The sequence below is a fragment of the Cydia fagiglandana genome, chromosome 4, assembly GCF_963556715.1.
Source record: "Cydia fagiglandana chromosome 4, ilCydFagi1.1, whole genome shotgun sequence".
Lineage (NCBI taxonomy): Eukaryota > Metazoa > Arthropoda > Insecta > Lepidoptera > Tortricidae > Cydia > Cydia fagiglandana.
In genome coordinates this window covers 261450-284749 of record NC_085935.1, presented here as the reverse complement: position 1 = coordinate 284749, position 23300 = coordinate 261450, and the positions used below count along the sequence as shown (strand labels likewise).

At 38.8% G+C, this 23300-nt stretch overlaps 3 protein-coding genes across 3 annotated transcripts in view; 2 read left to right on the top strand and 1 right to left on the bottom strand.

Annotated features, from left to right (window-relative positions):
• Positions 1-23300, bottom strand: part of LOC134663417 (uncharacterized) — a 68925-nt gene that overhangs the window by 39675 nt on the left and 5950 nt on the right. The gene's annotated exons all lie outside the window — the stretch shown is intronic.
• LOC134664082 (uncharacterized) lies at positions 195-2486 on the top strand. Its single transcript, XM_063520670.1, has 3 exons — positions 195-430; positions 1215-1288; positions 2033-2486. Exons 1-3 carry the CDS (start codon positions 334-336, stop codon positions 2195-2197), a joined length of 336 nt encoding a protein of 111 aa, XP_063376740.1. The 5' UTR covers positions 195-333; the 3' UTR covers positions 2198-2486.
• On the top strand, positions 7834-10428 carry LOC134664081 (uncharacterized). Its single transcript, XM_063520669.1, has 3 exons — positions 7834-8072; positions 8783-8862; positions 10180-10428. The coding sequence occupies exons 1-3, from the start codon at positions 7985-7987 to the stop codon at positions 10423-10425; spliced, it is 414 nt and encodes a 137-aa protein (XP_063376739.1). The 5' UTR covers positions 7834-7984; the 3' UTR covers positions 10426-10428.

Here is a 23300-nt window from a genome sequence, read left to right as displayed (position 1 = left end):
TCGCTTGGCTCGTCTTGGCGGAAGCACTACCGTGCCTCAAATATGTGACCTACAATAATTAACTGTGTCAAATCCATTGTTGTCAATTTACTACAAATTTATAATTTTATACATTTTAATTTGATACATTTATATGTTTATTACAATATCATAGAACTAATTCTGTGCATTGAAATTTTCTATGGAAGGTGGTTAGAGCGTGTCGCGTGGTATAAAAGGATGACAGCGGTGACATAGAAGCATCCATTAGCGAAGCGAGTCTTCGGTCAGCTTGTGGTGTTCAACGTCGAGTCTCTCCAGCGCGCCCTCCCCGCCGCCGCCGCCGCCGCCGCCATGTCGCCGCTCGCCCGCTCGCTGCTCGCGCTCGCCGCGCTGCTCGCCGCCGCCGACGCCGACGATCAAGGCTACGATGGCGTCACAGAGGCAATTGGTAAGTAAGTACCTACATCTATCTTACTTTAGTTTGCTTTTGTTTACATAACTGACATTATTTTAACTGATATTATTTCAGTAAGTTTTCATCTCACTTGCTCGAAAATGACCTTATTTCATGCAGGTGTACTGAAGGACAAATGCCTACTTATATTGTTACCGCGGGAGTTATGGATTGTGAAAAAAACGCTGTAATAATTTATTTATACACACCATGTAGGTTATAAGTAAAATACTTTGTTGAAAGTCAAGTTGTAAAGGAGTTTTACTTTTAAAATACCGACGACTATTATTTAATATTTTTGTTTATGTTTAAAAATATTTAATTTGATTAATTTAATAGGTTTATAAAATATTTTTACACAATTTTTCATCCTAGCTGAAAGGATTTACACAATTTTTCATCCTGGCGAAGATCTGTGCCTTCGATTCCTAACCGATTTATCGATGAATGTTTAGATTTAATACCGTATTTAAGTATTATTTCGCTTGAAATTTAGTTTTTTCTCCGCAAGTGTGATGCAAAACATTGCGTGTTACTCCGGGGGTAAGAATATTGTAAGCTTGAGTCTGTTATTGTTTAGTAGATTCGAGTAGATTGTTTTATTCTTCCGTTTAGATTAGACATTAATATATGTTTATTCATTCATATGACTGACAAAGCGCATCTAACACCCGTTGAGTTGCAGGCGTCCATAGGTTACTGTGACTGCTTACCATCAGGCAGGCGGTTATTTTGTGAAGTCGATTAATTTTAACTTAAATGTAATTTTCATTCACAGGTCGAGTAACTAACTACGTACAACCTCTAAGTTTGCTAGATTTACGCTACGGGCTCTCGGAAATCGAATTAGAAGTAAGAAATTTAATGTGTTCTGTCATAACATAACTATTAGGTCAGTCAAATTAGATTTAAAAAAAAGGTTTGAGGAATTAATTCCCAGAAGGCTGGAAATCATTTTAATATGTAGCTATATTTGGTCCTAAATAAATATAATCTGAGTGCTCCATTTCAGGAGGTGTGGATAAATTTTGGAAGCATTGGGAGATACATTTTACCTTGGATTGACAAAACCAAATGACAAAAATCAAAGAAATTCAATGTAGCGGCCATTTCTTACAACGTTTGACTACGAATTCATAATGCGCGTTTTCCCAGAGATAAGACCTAGCTAAATCAATTTATCGCCCCCGAAAACACCCATATAGCAAATTTCATCGAAATCGTTAGAGCCATTTTTGCCTAGGTAATAAGGGTGACGACATTTTGACTAAAATACCAATATCTCAGTTCTGCAATGGAATTCCGCTTGGTGCCCATGTAACGAAATTAAGTACATAGAAATACCTATCTAACGACCTAACTCTCAACTCTGTTGATTTTGGGGCCATTTTGACGCATAGTCCTTTACATTTTTAATTTATTTATAAAAATTAATTAATAGGGTACTTAAATTTATAAAAATAATTTGATTGTTTCCTGGTAATATAAACACTTATTAAACATACAAAAAAAACATTATCGTCGATGGTCATGATTAGAATAAATAACCACAAATTGTAGAAATAAGTTCGTTTATAATTTTATTTGTGGTTCCAGAATTATTGCCCCCCACCAATGCATCTTGTTGGTGAAAAGATAACGGTGTGCAACAAAACCCCAAATCATCGTCATCCTGACGTCCACGCTAGGGAGATCGTGGAGGTCACCTGTTATGATCACAGCGGATGCACTGTGTCCATTCTCGAGTACTGCGGCTATTGACAGACGGACCTCCATCTCATCTCCACCATTGAATTACACCACGTGCTACTATCTCGTTAGTAGGTATTACGTGCAACTTCTGTGGGTATTTTATTTGATTATAAGATATTAAATGGAAGATCCGTCACATTTTCAGCTTTTATTTGGTACAAAATGAATATCACTTTTTTTACTAATAATAATGTATTTATTATACAAATCGTTCCAGACGTACCTCGGTCTTACTTTATCAATACTGTGCACAGTAATATTATAGCCATTGTTATTTCATTAAAAAGTTCTCGGCATTTATATAGAGTTTTTTAAGCCCTTCCACTACCACCCTATAATATCCTACCTTTAAGTACCATCACACTCCGCGATTGTTGCGCCATTAGGGTCCTAGCTAAATTGGTTGTTCAATACTTACGCTATAGAATTTCCAATTTAGCAAGAACTCTAAATGGCATAACAATCCCGTGTAGTGATTGTACTTATTTGGAATACCAAAGTGCTGCGTAGAGCAAATGTGGGTTTGGGTTGTTATCGACGAGGTAATATCTCATGCGACGTCAGCTTCGGTGGTGCGGTCACGTTTCGCGGATGAACGACCAGCGTGTGGCTAAGCACATCTTTTATTCTGAGCTTGAGGAGGGCAAGCGGAAACAGGGCGGCCAATTCCTCGGGTACAATAACATGTTTATGCGTTACATGAAAAAGTGTGACCTACTCGTATTCCCTCTATTATAGCCCTAGCGATGAGAGCAGGCAGTCGTGTGTACGGCTGTGTGTGGCTGCAATAAATGCCCAGATTGAATACAAACGTGATACTCGTAGCATACAAGCTAGACCACCTGCAGCGATTATCTGTTAATAAACGCCCACATGCCCACAATGTTCCCGATTTTTTATACACGACACACCAGCGACAGCAACGGAGTTGCCAGCATTCGTCGTGGCCGAAGCTGGCCGTGTAGTTATTATTATTAAAATGATTTCTAAACAGACTTTTCTTAAAACTTTTAATGTTGCCCTCGTAAATGCGTGTAATCCGAGTTTGTGCATGTCCAGGTCTTCGCTCCTGTTTCGACCTGTTTGAACACGTCTTACAATTCTCACTTTGCCACAGTCGCGAGTGCGAATAACGTACCCTTTAATAAGTAATAACAAAAAGAGGCATATTATTTATGATAATTTTTAAGAAAAAAAAACCGACTTCTATGGGGCCCAGTGAAAGATTATGGTAGATGGTGCACTATGTAGAAAAGGAGGTAAAACCAGTACTTTCTAGTAGCATTTCGTTTCCGAAAGGGTCGTAGTTCTAGCCTAACCGAACCCACTTCTCTGATAGCAGTTCAGTTCTGTGAGGAATTGAGGATCGCAGTTCGAACCTAATCAAACCCACTTTTCTAGTAGCATTTCGTTTCTGTAAGGCTCGCAGTTCTAACCAAACCTAACCCACTTTTGTTCGATTCTGTGAGGATCGCAGTTCAAACCTAACCTAACCCACTTAACGGCGCATGCGGTGCGGTGTACGGGGGTTTGAGCGGGAGGGGTTTGGCATCATCATACTTTATACCTACATTTTATGGTAGGTAATCATAGCGGTTTATTTAGTTTAGGTATCATAGTGGTTTTCCGGGTCAAGGTCCGGGTCTCTGAGTCCGGGTCCGAGTCCCGGTCCGGGTCCGGGTCCGGGTCCGAGTCCGGGTTCGAGTCCGGGTCCGAGTCCGGATCCGAGTCCGCGTCCGAGTCCGGGTCCAGGTCCGAGTCCGAGTCCGAGTCCAGGTCCGGGTCCGAACCGGATCCGGGTACGAGTCCGGGTCCCAGTCCAAGTCAAAATCGAAATTCGAAATCACCAAACGTGTACTATGCGTCGTTGAAGAGTTCTGTTCTGATCATCATCAGCAATTCCACTTCACCAAATGCGACAGTTTTTAATGTAAATGCTTGATTTTATGATGAAAATACAGAAAATTCTATACGTATGCCTTTAAGATTTGAGGAGTTCCCTCGATTCCTTATGGATCCCATCATCAGAACTCGAGCTTGACAGAAATGTGGCTTAAAAACTAAACTTGCTTAACAAACATAACGAAGAGGACAAATCGCCAAACGTGAACTATGTGTCGTTGAAGAGTTCCATTCTGATCATCATCAGCAGTTCCACTTCATCAAATGCGACAGTTTTTACTGAAAATGCTTGATTTTCTGATGAAAATACAAGAATCTCTATACGCATGCCGTTAAAATTTGAGGAGTTCCCTCGATTCCTCATGGATCCCATCATCAGAACTCAAGCTTGACAAAAATGTGTCTTAAAAACTTAACTTGCTTAACAAACATAACGAAGAGGACAAATCGCCAAACGTGAACTATGCGTCGTTGAAGAGTTCCGTTCTGATCATCATCAGCAGTTCCACTTCATCAAATGTCACGTTTTTGAATGTATATGCTTGATTTGTTGATAAAAACACAAAAATCACTATATGTATGCCTTTAAGATTTGAGGAGTTTCCTCGATTCCTCATGGATCCCATCATCAGAACTGGATTTTGACAAAAACGGGACCAATCTGTACGCATATACATACAATCAAAAAAAGAATTTTCAAAATCGGTCCAGTAATGACGGAGATATGGAGTAACAAACATAAAAAAAAACATACAACCGAATTGATAACCTCCTCCTTTGGGATTTGGAAGTCGGTTAAAAATATAACTCTTTATATTTTTTTGAGGTATGTATATGCCATTTGGTCGTTAAAGTTAAACCAAGAAAAGTCTGCAGCGATTTTGATAGCACTCGTAGTACAAGTGTTATTTTAAACGTCAAACTTCTATATAATTATGACGTATAAATAACACTTGCCCTGCGTGTGCTATCAAAATCGTTGCAGACGTTGTCTTAGTGTAACTCTACTTGTGTTTCAGGATTTCAGTCACTTTGAAAAGTGTACGTCGAGCGTTATTCCTATAATGACGACCGGTCTGGCCTAGTGGGTAGTGACCCTGCCTGCGAAGCCGATGGTCCTGGGTTCGAATCCCAGTAAGGGCATTTATTTGTATGATGATACAGATATTTGTTCCTGAGTCATGGGTGTTTTCTATGTATTTAAGTATTTGTATATTATATATATCGTTGTCTGAGTACCCACAACACAAGCCTTCTTGAGCTTACTGTGGGACTTAGTCAATCTGTGTAAGAATGTCCTAAAATATTTATTTATATTTATTTATTATTTATTTTATTATAATGACGCCACAATTTTTTCGTGTCACTATTTTAAACGATTTTTATTGTAGGCTCAGCCAATAACAAGGTAACAATAAGCTTTAGTTATATTTTCATAATGAGGCCTATTTCTCGTACATCTGTTTATTCTCAAAATTCGCTTTTTAGGGTTCCGTTTTTTGCCATTTGGCTACGGAACCCTTATGGATTCGTCATGTCTGTCCGTCTGTCTGTCTGTCCGTGTATGTCACAGCCACTTTTTTCCGAATCTATAAGAACTATACTGTTGACACTTGGTAAGTAGATGTATTCTGTGAACCGCATTAAGATTTTCACACAAAAATAGAAAAATAAAAAACCGCGCAAGTGCGATTCGGACTCGCGCACGAAGGGTTCCGTACCATAATGCAAAAAAAAAAACAAAAAAAAAAACCAAAAAAAAACGGTCACCCATCTAAGTACTGACCACTCCCGACGTTGCTTAACTTTGGTCACAAATCACGTTTGTTGTATGGGAGCCCCATTTAAATCTTTATTTTATTCTGTTTTTAGTATTTGTTGTTATAGCGGCAACAGAAATACATCATCTGTGAAAATTTCAACTGTCTAGCCATTATCTAACGGTATTCTAACGGTTCGTGAGATACAGCCTGGTGACAGACGGACGGACGGACAGCGAAGTCTTAGTAATAGGGTCCCGTTTTACCCTTTGGGTACGGAACCCTAAAAACAATACATTTTGGGGGTCCCCCATACTTAGAACTGAAACTCGAAATTTTTTTTTCTTCAAACCCTACCCCTAGTCTCATGTACTTAATTGTTGGATTTATCGATTTTGTTCGCCCAGTACAAATGGCGGATCGGTCTAGCGATAAATCCGACTTCTCGTCTCTCAGAAAACAATAAAATTCTTCGACGAAAATGTGTTAGTGTGCGTGTTGTGACATTTGTGACTCGTCCGTACACAAAAACAGATCGAGGTGTGCAAGACTTGTCTGTGTAGGGTGTCATTTTCTAAGTATTTGTGTCGTCATTGCAGATTGAATTTTGTATGTAAGTGTGTGAGAAGTGCGACTGTGTGCACCTTTCCCCCCGCAAAAAATGGTAGAAAGATTTGTACGGTAAGATATCGCATGAGACCCTCCCTTCCGACGTGTCGGAAGCCGGTGTTGCTCGAAGTTTTGGATTAATATTTATGTGTAAAAAGAACATGAATCCCGATGGGTACTTACCTCATGCATTTCATACAAAACCTACGAGGACCTAAAATCACCATACAAAAAAGGCATCGGAAGAAAGAGCTGTTTGCGCGAGCGTGAGATTACCCATCTTATCCTACTGAAAATTTGTATGCATAGAGTTAAAGCACGCATTACAATAAAGAGTGGTGGCCTATTTACTTCGGCCTTTTTTATTCTAAACCCTTTCAATTTGACCCTCGTAGGACCAAATGAAGGCATTCAAACGATTTCCAGGTTACTGGGAATTAATTCTTCAAAATACTTTTTTTAATTTAGTTCAGCGTCGGCGGCGGCGAGCAGCGCGGCGAGCGCGAGCAGCGAGCGGGCGAGCGGCGACTTGGCGGCGGCGGCGGCGGCGGCTGCGGCGGCGGCGGCAGGGAGGGCGCTGGAGAGACTCGACTATCAACACCACAAGCAGACCGAAGCCTCGCTAATGGATGCTTCTATGCTGCCGCTGTCGTCTTTTTATACCAGGCGATACGCTTTAACCACAAGCCAATCCTGAATACTTAGAGATTTCTCAAATACGCATAATGATTAGACAAATTAATGTATCATACATGTAACACAATTAGAAACGTTCATGAACTAACGCGCATTAGGATTCAGATAAGGATTATTAAAGTAAGTCGTGTAACAATAATGTTACAAGTGGGTACTTCATAAAGATTTTTTGAAGGTCGTCTACAGTTAAGGATAAAATATTTGGATCTGTTATGAAAAACAATTACACAAAAAAGAAATCATACACGTATGATAAGGTGATTGGTTTAAATGAGACCAAAAAAACTTTGAAATGGTCAGTTGTAATGTAATTATACGGTCACATTCAGTGTTTAAACACATTTAAAGAAAGCAATGCCGAAGTTTACCTTCAACGAAAAATTCGATAATAATAACTCGGCATTATTGTCAGTAGGGCAAAGATGGTCACGCTTTTACCATGTATCATCAGCTCATCATCATGGCCATCGCCATCAAAAAAGTAATTGCAAAAAAATACATATGACACTATAAAATACAGGCATTATATTCGCATAAAGAACTTAATCTAATCATAATGAGGCAATAAAACTGAACGTATTCGTTTGAAATTTCAAGCACATAATTTTATTTGATACAGTGCATGGTATAATTACTATACATATTAATGATATAAATAAGGGAAGCAATTGGCTACATGTCTTTGATACTGCGCGTCGTACTGTAAAACGACGACATAAACTCATTCGTTAGAGAAGCCTTGGGTCTGCAATTTTTAAATAATATTGTATATAAAGACGAGTTTTTTCAGCGCGCCCTCCCCGCCGCCGCCGCCGCCGCCGCCGCCGCCATGTCGCCGCTCGCCCGCTCGCTGCTCGCGCTCGCCGCGCTGCTCGCCGTCGCCGACTCCCAGTACGATTGTGCCAATACAACGGGTGGTAAATAACTCATAACTTTTATATTAGTTTAATTCAAATTCAAAATAATTTATGCCATGTGCACGTATAGACACACATACACACACACACACACACACACACACACACACACACACACACACACACACACACACACACACACACACACACACACACACACACACACACACACACAGGTACATACACATATATATATATATACAAAATAATAACTCGGATTGCCCAAACTAGCAAACAAGCATTTAAGTAGGACATAAAACGATTTGTAGCTTGCTGGGAATTCATTCCTCACGCTTTATTAATGGTTCTAATTTGATCGGTTTTTGAAAGTAGGTATAAGGAATACAAAATGTAAGTAAAAAGTTAGGAGCTATTAAATTCTTATTTGGAATTTGTTTTTCGTTTACAGCAACTCAAAAAACTACTAATAGACTACTTATAATAGTATTATAATTAAAAAAATTAAATATAGACGATGACAGGAGCACAGTTACTGTCATACACAATAAATTGTGTAATAATATTAGGTAGCCATAGTGTCAATATCCATGGATAAACATGGGAACTATGTACATTATATATATAGAGAAGCGGTCGTCCACTATAGTCTATAATATAAAGAATTCCCGATTGCGCGTGAGTTGAAGCATAATTGATTCTGAATAATTTTAATTATTCATTTTGGTATTATGTATTATATAACTTTCCAGGTGTTATAACCGAAGTTTCATACAAATTCAACACCCCATTTTATGTACCGTACGGTGTGTATAGGGAAGTGCATATTCCGGTAAGTTTATAATTATTTAACTAAAAAAAACGGTTAGCAAGGAAATAAAGGGCTGCCCAAAAACACGTAGACGAAAATGAAAACTTCAATCATTCAACTAAAACTCAAAAGCATAAAATAAATTATGTTCAAAATGTTCTCCTTTCGCTTTAATACAGAAAACGCAAATCTTGCGTTTCTTCTTTATCAAAATTCTTTATCAACAACATGCCGCAGTGTGCGCAGTAATAGTATTTTACTATATGTAATATTACATACCGTCGGATGACAAGCAGAAGTCACTAAGTACTATCAAAAAATTTAAGTAACAATGCACTTTATTACACTTGGAACACGGTTTATTGTCCAATAATTTCAATGGTGTTACTTAGTGACTTTTGGTTGTCACCCGATGATACATTCCTAGGACAATAAAGTAAAATATGAGCCAGACTATACATGTAATTGTTGGCCGAGGCGAAGAAGAGGTTGACAAACATGTGCCGTATCTTATTCACTGTCCAAGGTGTGTCTATTTTTCTGTCCGACGGAGCGAAAACGGCAACTTTGTTTAGCGCAGCGTGCCACGAGTTGATACTTTCTGAATGGAGGACAAAAAAAAATAATCTACGTATTTTTGGACCTGCCTGTATGTCTACATGTATATCTACATGTACCTGTGTATAGCACCCCCACCTATCACGCATCGTGTAAAAGTTGCCATACAAACAAATACCACACGCGATTACATAAAGAATATTGACCAGGTTCGAATCCCGGGTATGTATGATAGATTTAAAAAAAAATTAATGCCATTATTATTAAATCTAAAATTGAAGCCAAGGTTCCTACGAACAGATTTCGCTATCTCTCATAGTTTCTGACTTCTCCATACTGACCCATTTGGATTGATCACCCTGTATATGTATTGATAAATTCAAGTATCGATTTAATCCTCGATTATGAAAAATATGTTTATAGTTTTTCTCTATTAATAGTTTCGTTACTCTTACAAGGAATTTATTTATGCCTCGGAGTTTTTTAAAGGTTTCGTACATCAAAAGGATAATACGGAACCCTTATAGGAAAATTCAGGGGTCTGTATCAGTAGGTATATCTGTCCATCTGTCACAGCCAATTTGCACCAAAGCTACAGGACCGGTTGAAATTTGACGCACATAATTAAGTAATCCTATTATGTCATAATACCTGTACTATTCTTAATAGTAACTACCTACATATTTTCATCCAAGTCCCAGCAATTCGAATGAAAAAGAGGGACGATTTTTAAGCCTTTAATATTAGCTGCTATTATAAATTAATAATTTTTGATTGTAGGATGTTTGTTTTCAAATATTCAAAAGAGCACTGATGCATAGTGGGGAGGAGGTGAAAGCGTGCAACATTGAGCCAGGGCATCCTCCGCCGAAGATCGGGTTCATCATGTGGCCCTACGGGCCATTGGAACCTGTGTCTATCGATTCGTGTAAAGATCCTAATGGCTGTATGGTTTATATCACAGAGTGCTGCACCTTGTATCATCCGCCACCGCCTCACCCTGTGAATAAAGAATATCGTGCATAATTAATAATATAAACGTAATACAATTAAAATAAAACCCTTTATTCCAGCCTTTTACAGTTTATTATTTATTATTTCTTAGGTACATCTGTGGTTATTATAGTTATCGTTGTTTAATTTTTATGGTCATATAGTTAAGATAAAGAGGGACGATTTGTATTTTTATTTCTTTGTAGTTTTAGTTTATTTTAATAAGTTATTTTATATTCAATATGTTACACATAGATAGTTTCTTTGAAATAAAATGAGTTTACAACCCGTTAAGATAAAAAAGATAAAAAATAGTTTATTCAAGTAGGCATATTACAATGTGCTTATAAACGTCAAATAAAGCTATACCAGCTCCAACCTTATACCTCTGCCTCGAGAAGATTGAATTAATCCCCTCAATTGGAGGAGGGTATCCCAATATGGGACCGGTAACAAACTCGGCGGGACACATCTTTTCAAAAACATTATTACATCTTATAGCTAACATGCATTACGAATAATAAGAAAAATACAATTTAAATTACTAAAGAATTCATGGAATTATACTCAGTAAGTATATAACTTTATAGAAATCTGATAAAAAACATGAAATCATACAACTACGTAGCTTTTTCAGAAAATATATCAAATTCTTACAAAAGGAAAAGAAAATAAAGTCAATAAAAGAAATGAGACTACATAATTCGTTAAATACAAAATTATGTTACAGTACAATGTCCAATCGGCTAAATTGTACAACTTCCTAAATAAAGAAATAGATATATATCCCTCCACCTATAGAGAATGTAAAATAAAAGTAATAAACTGGTTAAAGACTAAAAACTACGACGAAATAGAAAACTACTTAAACATAATATAATCTAATATAATTCAATCAACCAAACTATTCCCTTAATACACACAAACACACACACACACACACACACACACACACACACACACACACACACACACACACACACACACAAGTGGCTCTTAAACTATTAAAATTTACATTAGTTGCTCTGCTACTCACATGTTAGTTTTATTGTTACATGGTTAACTTATTAATTTGTTTAGTTTAATTTAGTTTAATTTAATTTATATTATTGTTATTAAACTTATCATTATAGTTTTTCTTTTAGCTTGTAGTTAATCACTAAGGAAGAGCGGTGTTCCTTAACACAGGTATTTTTATACTTAAAAAGGGACACCAACCTGTATTTTGTTAAATATTGCTTGTTAGCGAATAAATATTTTTTCATTTTTTTCATTTTTTTCATGTTGTAATATGAAATTACATATTACAACATAATTTTATTTTACGAGTATAAAATACATCATTTAGATGCGTGCATGCGTGTCTAATAGGGTGAAACGAAAATTTTTTTTTTAAACATAACTATTAAATAGAATATCATTTTTTTATAATTCAAAGAAAAAATAATAATCTCAGTAAATACGTGTAGCCCTCTACCGTCGACTACATCAAGCAGTATAATTGTGTAAGTATATATTTTAAAAGGTTTATTGGTTCCCATAATTTATAAGATCGGATTTTTTCAGTCCATAATGTTGTCCATCATAATTTTTACTAGTCATATTGTCTATTATCATGAGTATTTAAGAGCTATGCTCTTATCGGTGGAGTAATCGCCACTCTTTTTTTTTTGCTGAGCCAGCCTTTTAACTCCCTCGTACGACACGACAGAAACTTTTTCTTTTATTTGGCTGAGATATGTGAGCCTGGGCCTTCCTCTGCCTCTTTTCCCCTCAATCTTGCCCTCCAGGATGTTTAAAGAATCTGTCGTGCCGTATCAAGTGGCCAACCATCTTGCCCCTTCTGTTAGCTATTGTGTCTAACAGGCATCTCTTCTCTCCTGCCATGCTCAGGACCTCTTCGTTCGTCTTCCTTTCTGTCCAGCTAATCCTTGGCATCCTCCGAGAACACCACATTTCAAAGGCCTCCAATCACTCTCTGTCCCGTTGTGTTAGCGTCTACGTCTCACACGCATATAAAGCGATGCTCCATACACCTTAACTAAGCGTTTTTTGTCATTCTTCGAGATGTGTGCTTTGAGCAGGTGTTTTTTGCTATTGAATGCTTTTTTAGCCATTGCAATCCTCTGCTTGATGTCCGCCGTGCATCTGGAGTCATTGGTAATAATACTTCCTAGGTATTTATATTGTTGAACTTGTTCTATTGCTGTGTTCTGTAGTAATATTGGTATGTGTAAAGATTGGTGTTTAGAGATGGTCACAATTTTGGTTTTTTACAGTTTATTTTGAGTCCGAATTGTGTGAAAATATCATTCATTTTTGAAACTAATAACTGTAGTTTGGAATAGTCATAAAATTTAACAATTGCAGTTGTTTTGCAAGTCAACATTATGATATTACTATTATGTTATTTATTTATTGTCACTTAGCAACTATCCTTACAGGTTAACCCTAATACAATAGTTTATTTGTTTATTTGTTTATTTTACAATTAGAACTACCAGTTAAACCTTACGTACTAATCGATGATATGTTAATAACAAGTCTAACATGCAGACAGGTACTTAATTAAGATGGATTAAATTACAATATATTACATGTGGGATAAAATTAATTACAAATGTCAAAAATTCTAATTATATAATGCTATGTCGATTTACAGTATGGAGCTTTTCGCCACTATTGACTCAAGGTAACGGTTGGATGCTGTCAGAAATTGGTTCTCAGGGGTGTAAAACATGTCAAGTTGGCTATCGCTGTTTAAGATGCTATTTAATTGCGTCATCGCTTGATGTAGTGGGGAGAAAGAGAGAGCACGCGTCCTGGCCGGCGGGACGGCAAAAAAGCCGCGGCTGCGAGCGCGTAATAGCTTGGTGGAGGCCTGAGGTACCCGAATTGCTACCAGGGAGAGTAAGGCTGGATTTGTTAGTGTTCCCCGTATAAGCCGAAGGAAATATTTAATTAGATAGATATTCCTCCGAGCCTCCAGCGATGTGTAGTCCACCATTCCAAGTATAAAAAGAGTTGGATATAAGTATGGGTAGTAACCATATAACTTTTTGTATAGGAAACGTGCATATGTTTTTTGTACCCTTTCCAGGAGAAGTATATACTGTTGCTCATGGGGATTCCAGATTAAAGCATTAGTTTCCAGCTTACTACGCACGAACGCGTTGTACAAAATGCTGATAGCGTGCCTGTTTGTAAACATTTTTGCCTGCCGTATAACGAATCCCAGGCATCTCCTGGCTTCATTACAGACCTTTACAATATGTTGGTTAAAAGTTAGCTGAGGATCAAACCATGTACCTAGAGATCTTTTATTTCACTGACTTGTTTCAGTGGTTTTCCCTCCATTTTGTATATGCAGTGTATAGGTTGGCGCGCTCGCGTATAAGACATCACAGTACATTTGTCCTCATTGAGGCCGAGGCTGTTCTTTTGTGCCCAGGTGTGAACGGCGTCTATATCTGACTGTAGCATTCTGTTATCGTTACCAGTTTCGATGGGTAGAGCTAATTTTAAATCGTCTGCAAATAGCAAGCACGTTGAGAATTTAATTGCTGCCGGAAGGTCATTAACAAGTATGAGAAATAAGAGAGGCCCGAGATTACTTCCCTGTCCAATGCCCGAAGTAACCAAAAACGGAGTGGACCTAGAATCCTCGTAGCAAACATATTGTTGTCTATTTGAGAGGTAATTCGCCATAAACTGGAGCAAATCGGTTGAAAACCCGCTCATACAGAGCTTCCTCAGCAGTATATCGCCGTCAACTCGGTCTTGTGCCTTACTAACTAGGTATGTAAAGGTAGGTGGTAGGTAGGTAGGTGTGTTATATACTTTTAAGGTTTTGTTTAGAAACATTAGAGTCTACTCTTGCAAATATAGGTATTATCAACTTGGCTTGTATAGGTTATGTTATGTAGCATAATTTCTAAAATCAAATATCCTAAGTACGAAATTCCTAAAGACAGAACATCAACATTACATCACATACAGAACATACTGGTCTGTACATTTCTATTATATTACTTTTTATATTTATTATATACCTAAATAAATACTTTTTTATATCCAATTTATTAATAAAAGTATGCAAGTTTTCATCGATGTTTTCTTATGACGTTATCACGCAAAATTATCGTCCGTAAAGTTTTTTTAAAGAAAGTTTCGTACATTAGACTCTTTATGCTAAGGTCAACTAAAAGTACGACAAATGTCGTTAGAAATTTTGCAATTTATACATAGAGAAACAGTCGGCTCGATTTAGAAAATGAATTAGATTTCTACTAGACTTCAACAAGTTACGATATGGATAATTGAAAGATTATTTGTAAGAAAGATATATGTCAAATTTGACGTTTCCGCGATTCTGGAGGTCCTCTTGAACGATTTCGGCAAGTTATGACTTAGATATCCAAGTCACATCTAGTCGATATCTAATGTAGATCTAGTTGATCTCTAAATCGTCTCTAGATCTTGTGATTATTTCGAAATCCGAATAGGCCTGTTAGGTCAACCGAACGTAGGAAAAAAGGTCGTTAGTATTTACGTGCACTAGCAGTATTGTACTTTAGGCATTTAAAAATAGGTTGATTAACCGTAGAACATGCATCTTTAGGAATTTCGTACATTAGACATTTTGATTTACGATGTTCTGTCTTTAGGAATTTAGTACTTAGGAAATTTGATGATATAAATTATGCTACATAACCTTTGTAAAAACGTGTTAGCACGTGTGTTAGCGTGTGTGTCGTGCGTGTGTGTAATTTTGCTTCAGCTTCCTCTTAATAATCTTTATCAATCCCAGTTTGTTCTGGTGACTAAAATTATTATGACCATTATATTACTTTGTAATCCCTTATGTCCGTTTACAATTGTATAATTACATTTGTAGATTAAGTATAAAACTTGAACGAATTAGATTAAACAATTATCTATGACCGATCATTAGCGCGCATTCAAAGACATAAAGCAGCAGCATCCATTAGAGAGGCTTCAGTATGCTGTTGGTGAACAAAGTTTAGTCGAGTCTCTCCAGCGCACCCTCCCCGCCGCCGCCGCGTCGCCACCATGTCCGCATTGTCCGCGCTCGCGCGCTCGCTGCTCGCGCTCGCCGCGCTGCTCGCCGTCGCCGAATCCGGAGATTATGACTGTGTCACGAAGATAATTGGTAAGTACCACTACACGTTTAATTTTATCGCAATTTTTTTGTTTACCTATACTTTATATTATGGAATAACTTATTGCAGTTTTCATTATACCCCCTCTTTCTCAGAAACAGGTTGAAGTCTGCTTGCTTAATTAATGTTTTTTTTACCACACCAACTGGTAAAGGCTCTCTTGATTGTTCAAAAACTGATAGCAAAGTCGCATTTTGTTCACATGTGAGGCAAAATCAAATGCAAATTTGGAGTTATTTTCTTATGTTTGCTGGTAGACGTTTGAATGATAAATATTTAATAACATTTCTTTAGATTTGATTTGGTTCGATTTTGTTTGATATCTTAGTTAATATTTTCTCCGGTTGATGTGGTGAAAATTTTTCTGTTTCACTCCCATAATGTGTTTTTGGGCTCCCTATTCAACTATAATATTCATTTCGAAACGGTTCAATCAAGTATAATAGTTCGATTTTAAACTGTTGTGAGACTTACTATTTTACGGTTTAGACTCAATTGTTTAGTCACTCGCGCGACATGTTGCGGAGAGCCGAGGCCCCCTTTCTCTAGCACTAACAGTGCGAGCAGCGTTCACGACGGCCGTGTATCGCGTATTGCGGCGCACTGCGTCGCACGCTGCGGTCAAGAGGACGGAACAAAACCATAGCTCAAATTAATTATTTATTTGTTGTATAGTCAGAAACGCGCATGTGTTACCCTTAAAATAGCAACATCTATAGACTACGAAAACCACTTAGCGTTGGTTGTTAATAGTCTCCATAGACTACGCTAGCAAGGAACAAGTAAATACCAGGGCATCATGAGTTACGCGAAGGACAGGTGTCGTTGATCAATTCGCCGGGCCGCGGCGGCCGGGGCGCGTACGAGTATGAAGGTATCACGGCTGCTCGCGTATCTTAGCTGTATAGGTACTTTTAGTTTGTTTACCTAGATGATGCTACTAGTTTAAAGTATTATTTCTGTTGAATCCTAGAAAAAGTATTGTATACAATAGTGATATAATCAAGCTTTTCAATCTCGTAGCTTCGTGGCCTTAAAACGGTACTCGACTGAAAAGCTCTCCATTATATCACGATTGTAAATATAAAATAGGTAAGTACTATTAATTTTAAAACAGAATATTCACATTTTATTTAAGAAATGCTTAGGTAGTGTACGATCTTAGCTTGAAAATGAAACTCGGCTCTAAATTCTAAATTCAACATCTGGTATCTCGATGACGGTACCATAGGCGGTGATGCGAACTCTGTCCTCGCTGATCTTCGCTTTTTAGTTACCAAATTCAGCGAAATCGGCCTGGAGCTCAATATGAGCAAATGTGAACTTTTTATAAGCCCAGATGTCCAAAATGATACACAAATTATAAACGACTTTAGAAATAACTGCCCTGGCATAAAATTACTCACCAAGAGCTCGCTTCATCTCCTCGGAGCCCCAGTGTTTGAAGAATCAATTCCAGAATACATTGATACCCAAATCCATCGTTTTTCTGAAATTTCGGACCGCCTTCTCCAAATTAATTCACACATGGCTTTTTTTATCATTCGGTTTTGTCTTTTCGTTCCTAAATTTACGTACGTAATGCGATGCAGCCCTCTTTTCAAATATCCACAATTATGTCAAAAGGTCGATGAAATTATACACATCGAAATACAAAAAATCATCAATATTAATATAGACAATAGGCAATTTATCCACGCCACTTTGCCTATACGGTTTGGTGGCCTAGGTATAAGGCGGATATCTAGTGTCGCACTGCCCGCTTTTCTGTCTTCCGTGCATGGTACACTATCCCTCGTAGGTAAAATACTCACACCGTCACTGCGTGACTTCGAGGTAGTGTACCTGTCGGAAGCAGAAAATGCGTGGCGCCTAGCTTGCCCGAACACAGACATGCCGGCCGAAAAATCAACCCAACGATTTTGGGACGAACCGCTCTGCCATCAAATACAAAACTGGCTCTTAAATTCAGCACACTCCAACACAGAAAAAGCCCGCCTTCTTGCCTCATCCCAACATGAATCCGGCTTTTGGCTACACGCCTTCCCCTCCATTAATTGCGCAACTTTACTGGACAATAATTCTTTCAGACTGGCTGTCGGCCTCCGCCTAGGCGCCGAAATAGTTGTCCCCCACAGCTGTCCCTGCGGAACAGAAGTTGACAGTCTGGGCTCCCACGGCCTCTCCTGCCGAAGGAGTGCTGGCCGCCTGTCCCGCCACGCCAGCCTCAACGATGTCATCCGTCGGGCCTTTGTCAGCGTGGGCGTGCCGGCCGCGTTGGAACCAGCCGGTCTGGCCCGCGACGATGGCAAGAGGCCCGATGGAATAACCCTCATCCCCTGGCAGATGGGACGGCCGCTCATCTGGGATGCCACATGTGTAGACACCCTAGAGCCGTCCCATCTAGTCGCCACGTCTCAGAGAGCTGGCGGCGCGGCAGCAGCGGCTGAAACCCTAAAACGCCGCAAATATGCTGGTCTTACAAACAACCACATATTTGCGGCGTTCGCGGTAGAGACCCTGGGGCCGTGGTGTCGTGACGCCCACAACCTTTTTAAAGACCTAAAAAAAAGACTGTTGGAAACGACGGGTGACCCTAGGGCTGGCTCATTCCTAGGCCAAAGAATAGGCATAGCTATTCAGCGTGGGAATGTAGCCAGCCTTATGGGCACACTTCCGCAGGGGACAGATCTGGGGGATCTAAGGTAGGTGGGTAAGTTTTATTTATTTATTTATTTTATTAGTTTTAGTTTTAATTTATTTAGTCTAAACTCGGCTCTAAATAAGTTTAACTTCATTTCACACTTCTTTTTTTATTTATAGGACGAACAAAACATTACCGCAGTATAAAGAGTTATTCTCCATTTTTTGTTGCGCATCCCGGACACAGAATAAATACTCCCGTAAGATAACATTTTTATTATTATGTATATTAAATAATTATATTAATTGTTGTAATGTTTGAGAGAGACTTAGACACTGGAAATTGTTGATGGTTGTAAACAAACCACAATTTAACCACCTTATTCATAAAACTTAGAAAACCATATTAAATTTTGCTTCTTTCTAAGAAACGCAAAGGTCAAAATAACAGAGAGGGACAAACAATTATCAATGTCTTATTAGAGTGGGCGGGCGATAGTGAATTAAGTGTTAGTGTGTAAGTGCGGAGTCGTTGTTAAATATTCTGCCGCCGCTGCATCTGTCAATATCCTTGATATAATGAATGACGTTCGCCGCCACCTTACTGTCACGATTGTTAGTCACTAATTTTATCAAAGCAATATTGACAGATACCTACAGCGTCGGCAAACACGACGCCGCGGCAGTAATTAAGTTGCAGTGACATCCGACCGAACGTCACCTTACGCCGTAAGAAAAAAGATACCTAAATTATCCAAAGATAGCTCAAACTAGCTAGATAACTAGTAGTATTACATATTTAGTTTTATATGATATTAACCCTAATTTTAAGTTTAGTAATAATGATACTAACCCCAATGGACTTACGTCTGAAATAAATGTTTTTATTTTTCAAACATAATTATGACAAACAATACAATATGACTTAAAACTTTGGGGCCTATAGGGGCATGCCTAAATTATGGGGTCAATGTGTGTAAGAACATCCTATAATACATATTTATCTAAATTATGTAGTGAAGTTAGGTACATTTAGCGCAAATGTTTCGATCATCTTGAGGTCAGAAATATATCGCGCTAAATATGCTTTCAATACGTAACTTTAGCCGGTTTATTATTTATTTAATATTAGTATGACTCTTGATGATTTACTTAAAAGTAATTCTAAAAGTATACTCCTTGTTTTTTTTCAGAGAATTGAGAGGAATCCATTACTAGATCAAGTTGGACAAAACGTAACGGCATGCAACAACAAGCCAGGCCACCGGCCGCCCGCCATCAAGGCCCGCCCTGACCAGTACTCCTCAGTAGACATCGACCCGTGCGAGGATCCTTATGGATGTATAGTTTATGTCACACAGTATTTCGAGTATCCTTCTGACACCTAATGGTAACATTCCGTTTCTGACCGCAGCTGCACGACTGGTACTGAACGCGTCGATGTTATTGTCAATTTCCATAGTAAAATGAACATTTTGCAGCTGTCGTTGGAAATGGACTGTCACCTTAAACATTTAATGGGGTCACTTGCCTCTACGGCCGAATGTTCTTTACAAAGCGTTTAAGAGTTTTTGTTGATTGCAGTTCTTTACATAGGCAACATCGCCAGTTGAATAAATCATAAATAAAAGTGTTCATGAAATTTAGCTAAAAACATATGTTTTATTTTATGACAAAGGCAATGAACATATTTGTGTTACGATATATCCTGTACTTAATAACGACCAGGGCATTACTAAGTTATAAATAAAAATAGGTATACGGCCCGATTCTAAGTTTAAGATACGTCAACTAATAGAACGATATGGATTAGATATGTCAGTGTAAAATGTGACGTTTCTTCAAACAAATACGTCACTTTTGACACTGATACGTCTAATCCATATCGTTTCCAGATCTATTAATTGACGTATCTTAAAGGTCGAATCCGGTAGATAGTACCTATATATAGTACGGTGTTGGTGGTACCTATTCAATATTAGTTAAAATGAGCACCTAAATAATATTTAGAGCTCGTTATAATTAGCCCAAGGCCAAGCGACATATTTTGACTAAGGTCAAAATATGTCGTTTGAGGTGAGTTTGTGAAGTTAGGGCTTGTAGAGTTAGAAGCTTGGCTCTACAAGAGATCTGATAAGTTTTTGAGAGTGCGAGCCTTTTGGTTTCGTCTTGGCAACATGTTACATAAAAATGTTTTTGGTGGGATTTCAGTTCTTTTTGTAAGTTGCTTATGACAATCTTCCATCCCCTAATTTAAAGGGTTGGGGTTAATTTTTTATTAATAATCCTGAAATACGTATCTGGGGGCGTCTTTTATCCAATCTGCTTTTTACTGGTTCAAACTGGTACAAACTTCAATCCCCTTTTCTCCCCTAACGCTCCTTCGCGGGCTTGGTTTCCGCAACTCGACTTAATATTATTGCGCCTATTCTGCGTGGTGGGTTGGCGGCACTATTCCTGCCAACCCAACTATACCAAGAAGCCTAGCAGACCCTTGACGTTGCCGACGACTTCTGGGAGAGACCCCGGTGAGCCGAGGTGTTGTACCCGGTATTCATCATCCTGCTGATCAGCGAGGCGGCGCGCTTGCGCATCGTGGCAGTGAAGCTGTCCACGCGCGCCTCCGCGAACATTTTTAAGATATGATGGAATATATTCGGCGAAAACTCACAAAAGCCCATACATTGTAATATTTTTGTATTTTAATTATAAATTACACTAATAAAATATATTATTAAAATATAAAAAAACTGCTTGAATATATTATGCATTCGGTAAAAAGACATACCAGATCATGCAACAGCCGGGTTTCATCGTGTACAGTCTTTAAGTCATTTATTTGCGAAAGATAGGGTATACAGTATAGGATGTAACATCATAGGTTTTGAGTGAGCCAAGCACGCAAGCTGTAGGCAATATTTAGAAAAATAAAATAAAGTCTTCTTATTAATTACCTACAGTTATTCTGCCAGTAATTTCTGAAAGTTGAAGACTTTTTCATAGGATTCGTATTAAAATGAATATGATATATTTTAGTCAAATGAAAACTCATAGCCATTGCACGTTTATATGTTATATTAAGATGCTTACGACGATAACTCAGTAGAAGATGTCACATTGTCACAGTACGTGATACCGCCACCGTGACACACACCACTGTTTTCATAACACTTGAATCGAAGGTACATCGGTTGCTGGTAAATAATTACGGGCGGCTGTCTGTGCGGGTTTTGGTTGCACAGCTTTAAGGCCGAGCCACACCGGCTGCGTGTGCAGCACGTTGCGTGGCGTGCGCTGCGTGACGTGCGCAGCACCCCTGTCACAACGGGTGACGCGCACGTCACGCAGCGCACGCCACGCAACGTGCTGCACACGCCACGCAGGCGCACGCTGCAGCTCAGTCATGCGTGCAGTAAAATAAAATACTCCTGCGACAGTACCTACATCATGTTATTATAACTCCCGTTGCAAATGGAAGCTGCTCACCTAATGCCGCCATTGCAATTAGAAGAAAAAAATGTCACATATTTGAATCGAGATAGTTGAGAGTACATAATACTGTTCACCGACGCAAAATAGTTCACAATACAACAACCTTGTTTTCCAATAGTATCGTTAATACCTAAAATCGATTCTTTCCCACAGGCCAAATTATTATTTTTTTAAGACGTATTTGTGGTAATCTTTGTGCTATATTGTAAATATACATTCATATTAACGAAAGATTTTAATTAGTTTTTCTTTTATCACTGAATCCGTATTAAAAACCAGCACGCGCACCGGCCGAGTTGTAAATAAATACAAGTGGCTGCGCGTGTACACGCACAGCACCTATGCAGCACCGAGCTGTGCGTGTCCGAACCTGCTCGGTTCGCCCTCTCATAGGGAACGCAGTTAAACACAACGTCATCACTGCACGCAACGAAGCGACGTTGCCGCTCCGCTGCGTGGACGCGTGCACGCAGCACGCAGCCGGTTTGTCTCGTCGGAGCTGCGTTGCGTGCAAGTCACGCGTACGCGCACGTCACGCACACGTCACGCAAGCGGTGTGTCCTCTCTTATGAGTTTTCATATTCTACAACGCAGCGGGACGCGTACCTGCACGCGCACGTCACGCACACGCATCCGGTGTGGTTTGGCCTTTAACCAACAAGAGACAATATTTTTTCGCGGCAAGGGTCCTGAAACAACAATTATAAAATATTGTAGGAAAATGACTTATTTAATCGTATGGCATGCTCAAAGAAGGACAATCAGAGTATAGCTTTGAGGTCGCTAAGCCAGGCAACCAACTCAGGCGTGACTGAGGGCCCGATTCGGATTATGAAATAGACATCTATTAGACATCACCAAGATACGATAACGATATGTTTAAGATCTAACCTGTCAAATTTGACATTTGCACGATTCTGGAGATACTCTTGAACGATTTCCACAGGATATGACTTAGTGATCTAATTCACATCTAATAGATATCTTACTCTGTCTAACGTAAAAGTGACATTGTTTGTCCGAATTGCGCTGCAAAAGAGAAGTAGTTGATATCTAAACTATAACGTATCTAGAATGGATCTAGTACGTGTCGTCTCTTGTGAATATCTTGAAGTTCGAATACGGCAGTGAGTCCAAATCTTCAGCTGGAATACGAGTGAAAGGACAGCGTCGGAATATACGATCAGTGGTCTGCTCTTCTTGACTGCACTCACAAAGTGGTGAATCCTTCCGACCCCTATTTATATGTAAGAGAATTATAGGACAATTGGACAGTATATCTAATATTACACAAATCGGCTCCATCGGCTTCATAGGCATTAACTACCGGCTAAGTAGGCCAGACAGACGTATCATCAAATTATTAAGATTACACTTTTTAGTTATTCTACCTACAACTATCACTTAGTAGTGTTAGTACAATACTACAATTATTTATTATATAAAAAGCCATGGAGCGTACCATGCTCGGCATTAAACTGCAAGACCGAGTGAGGAATGTCGAAATCCGACGCCGCAGCAAGGTGCGAGACGTGGGTGACGTCATCTCCAAGCTTAAATGGAGTTGGGCGGGACATGTTGCTAGGCAGA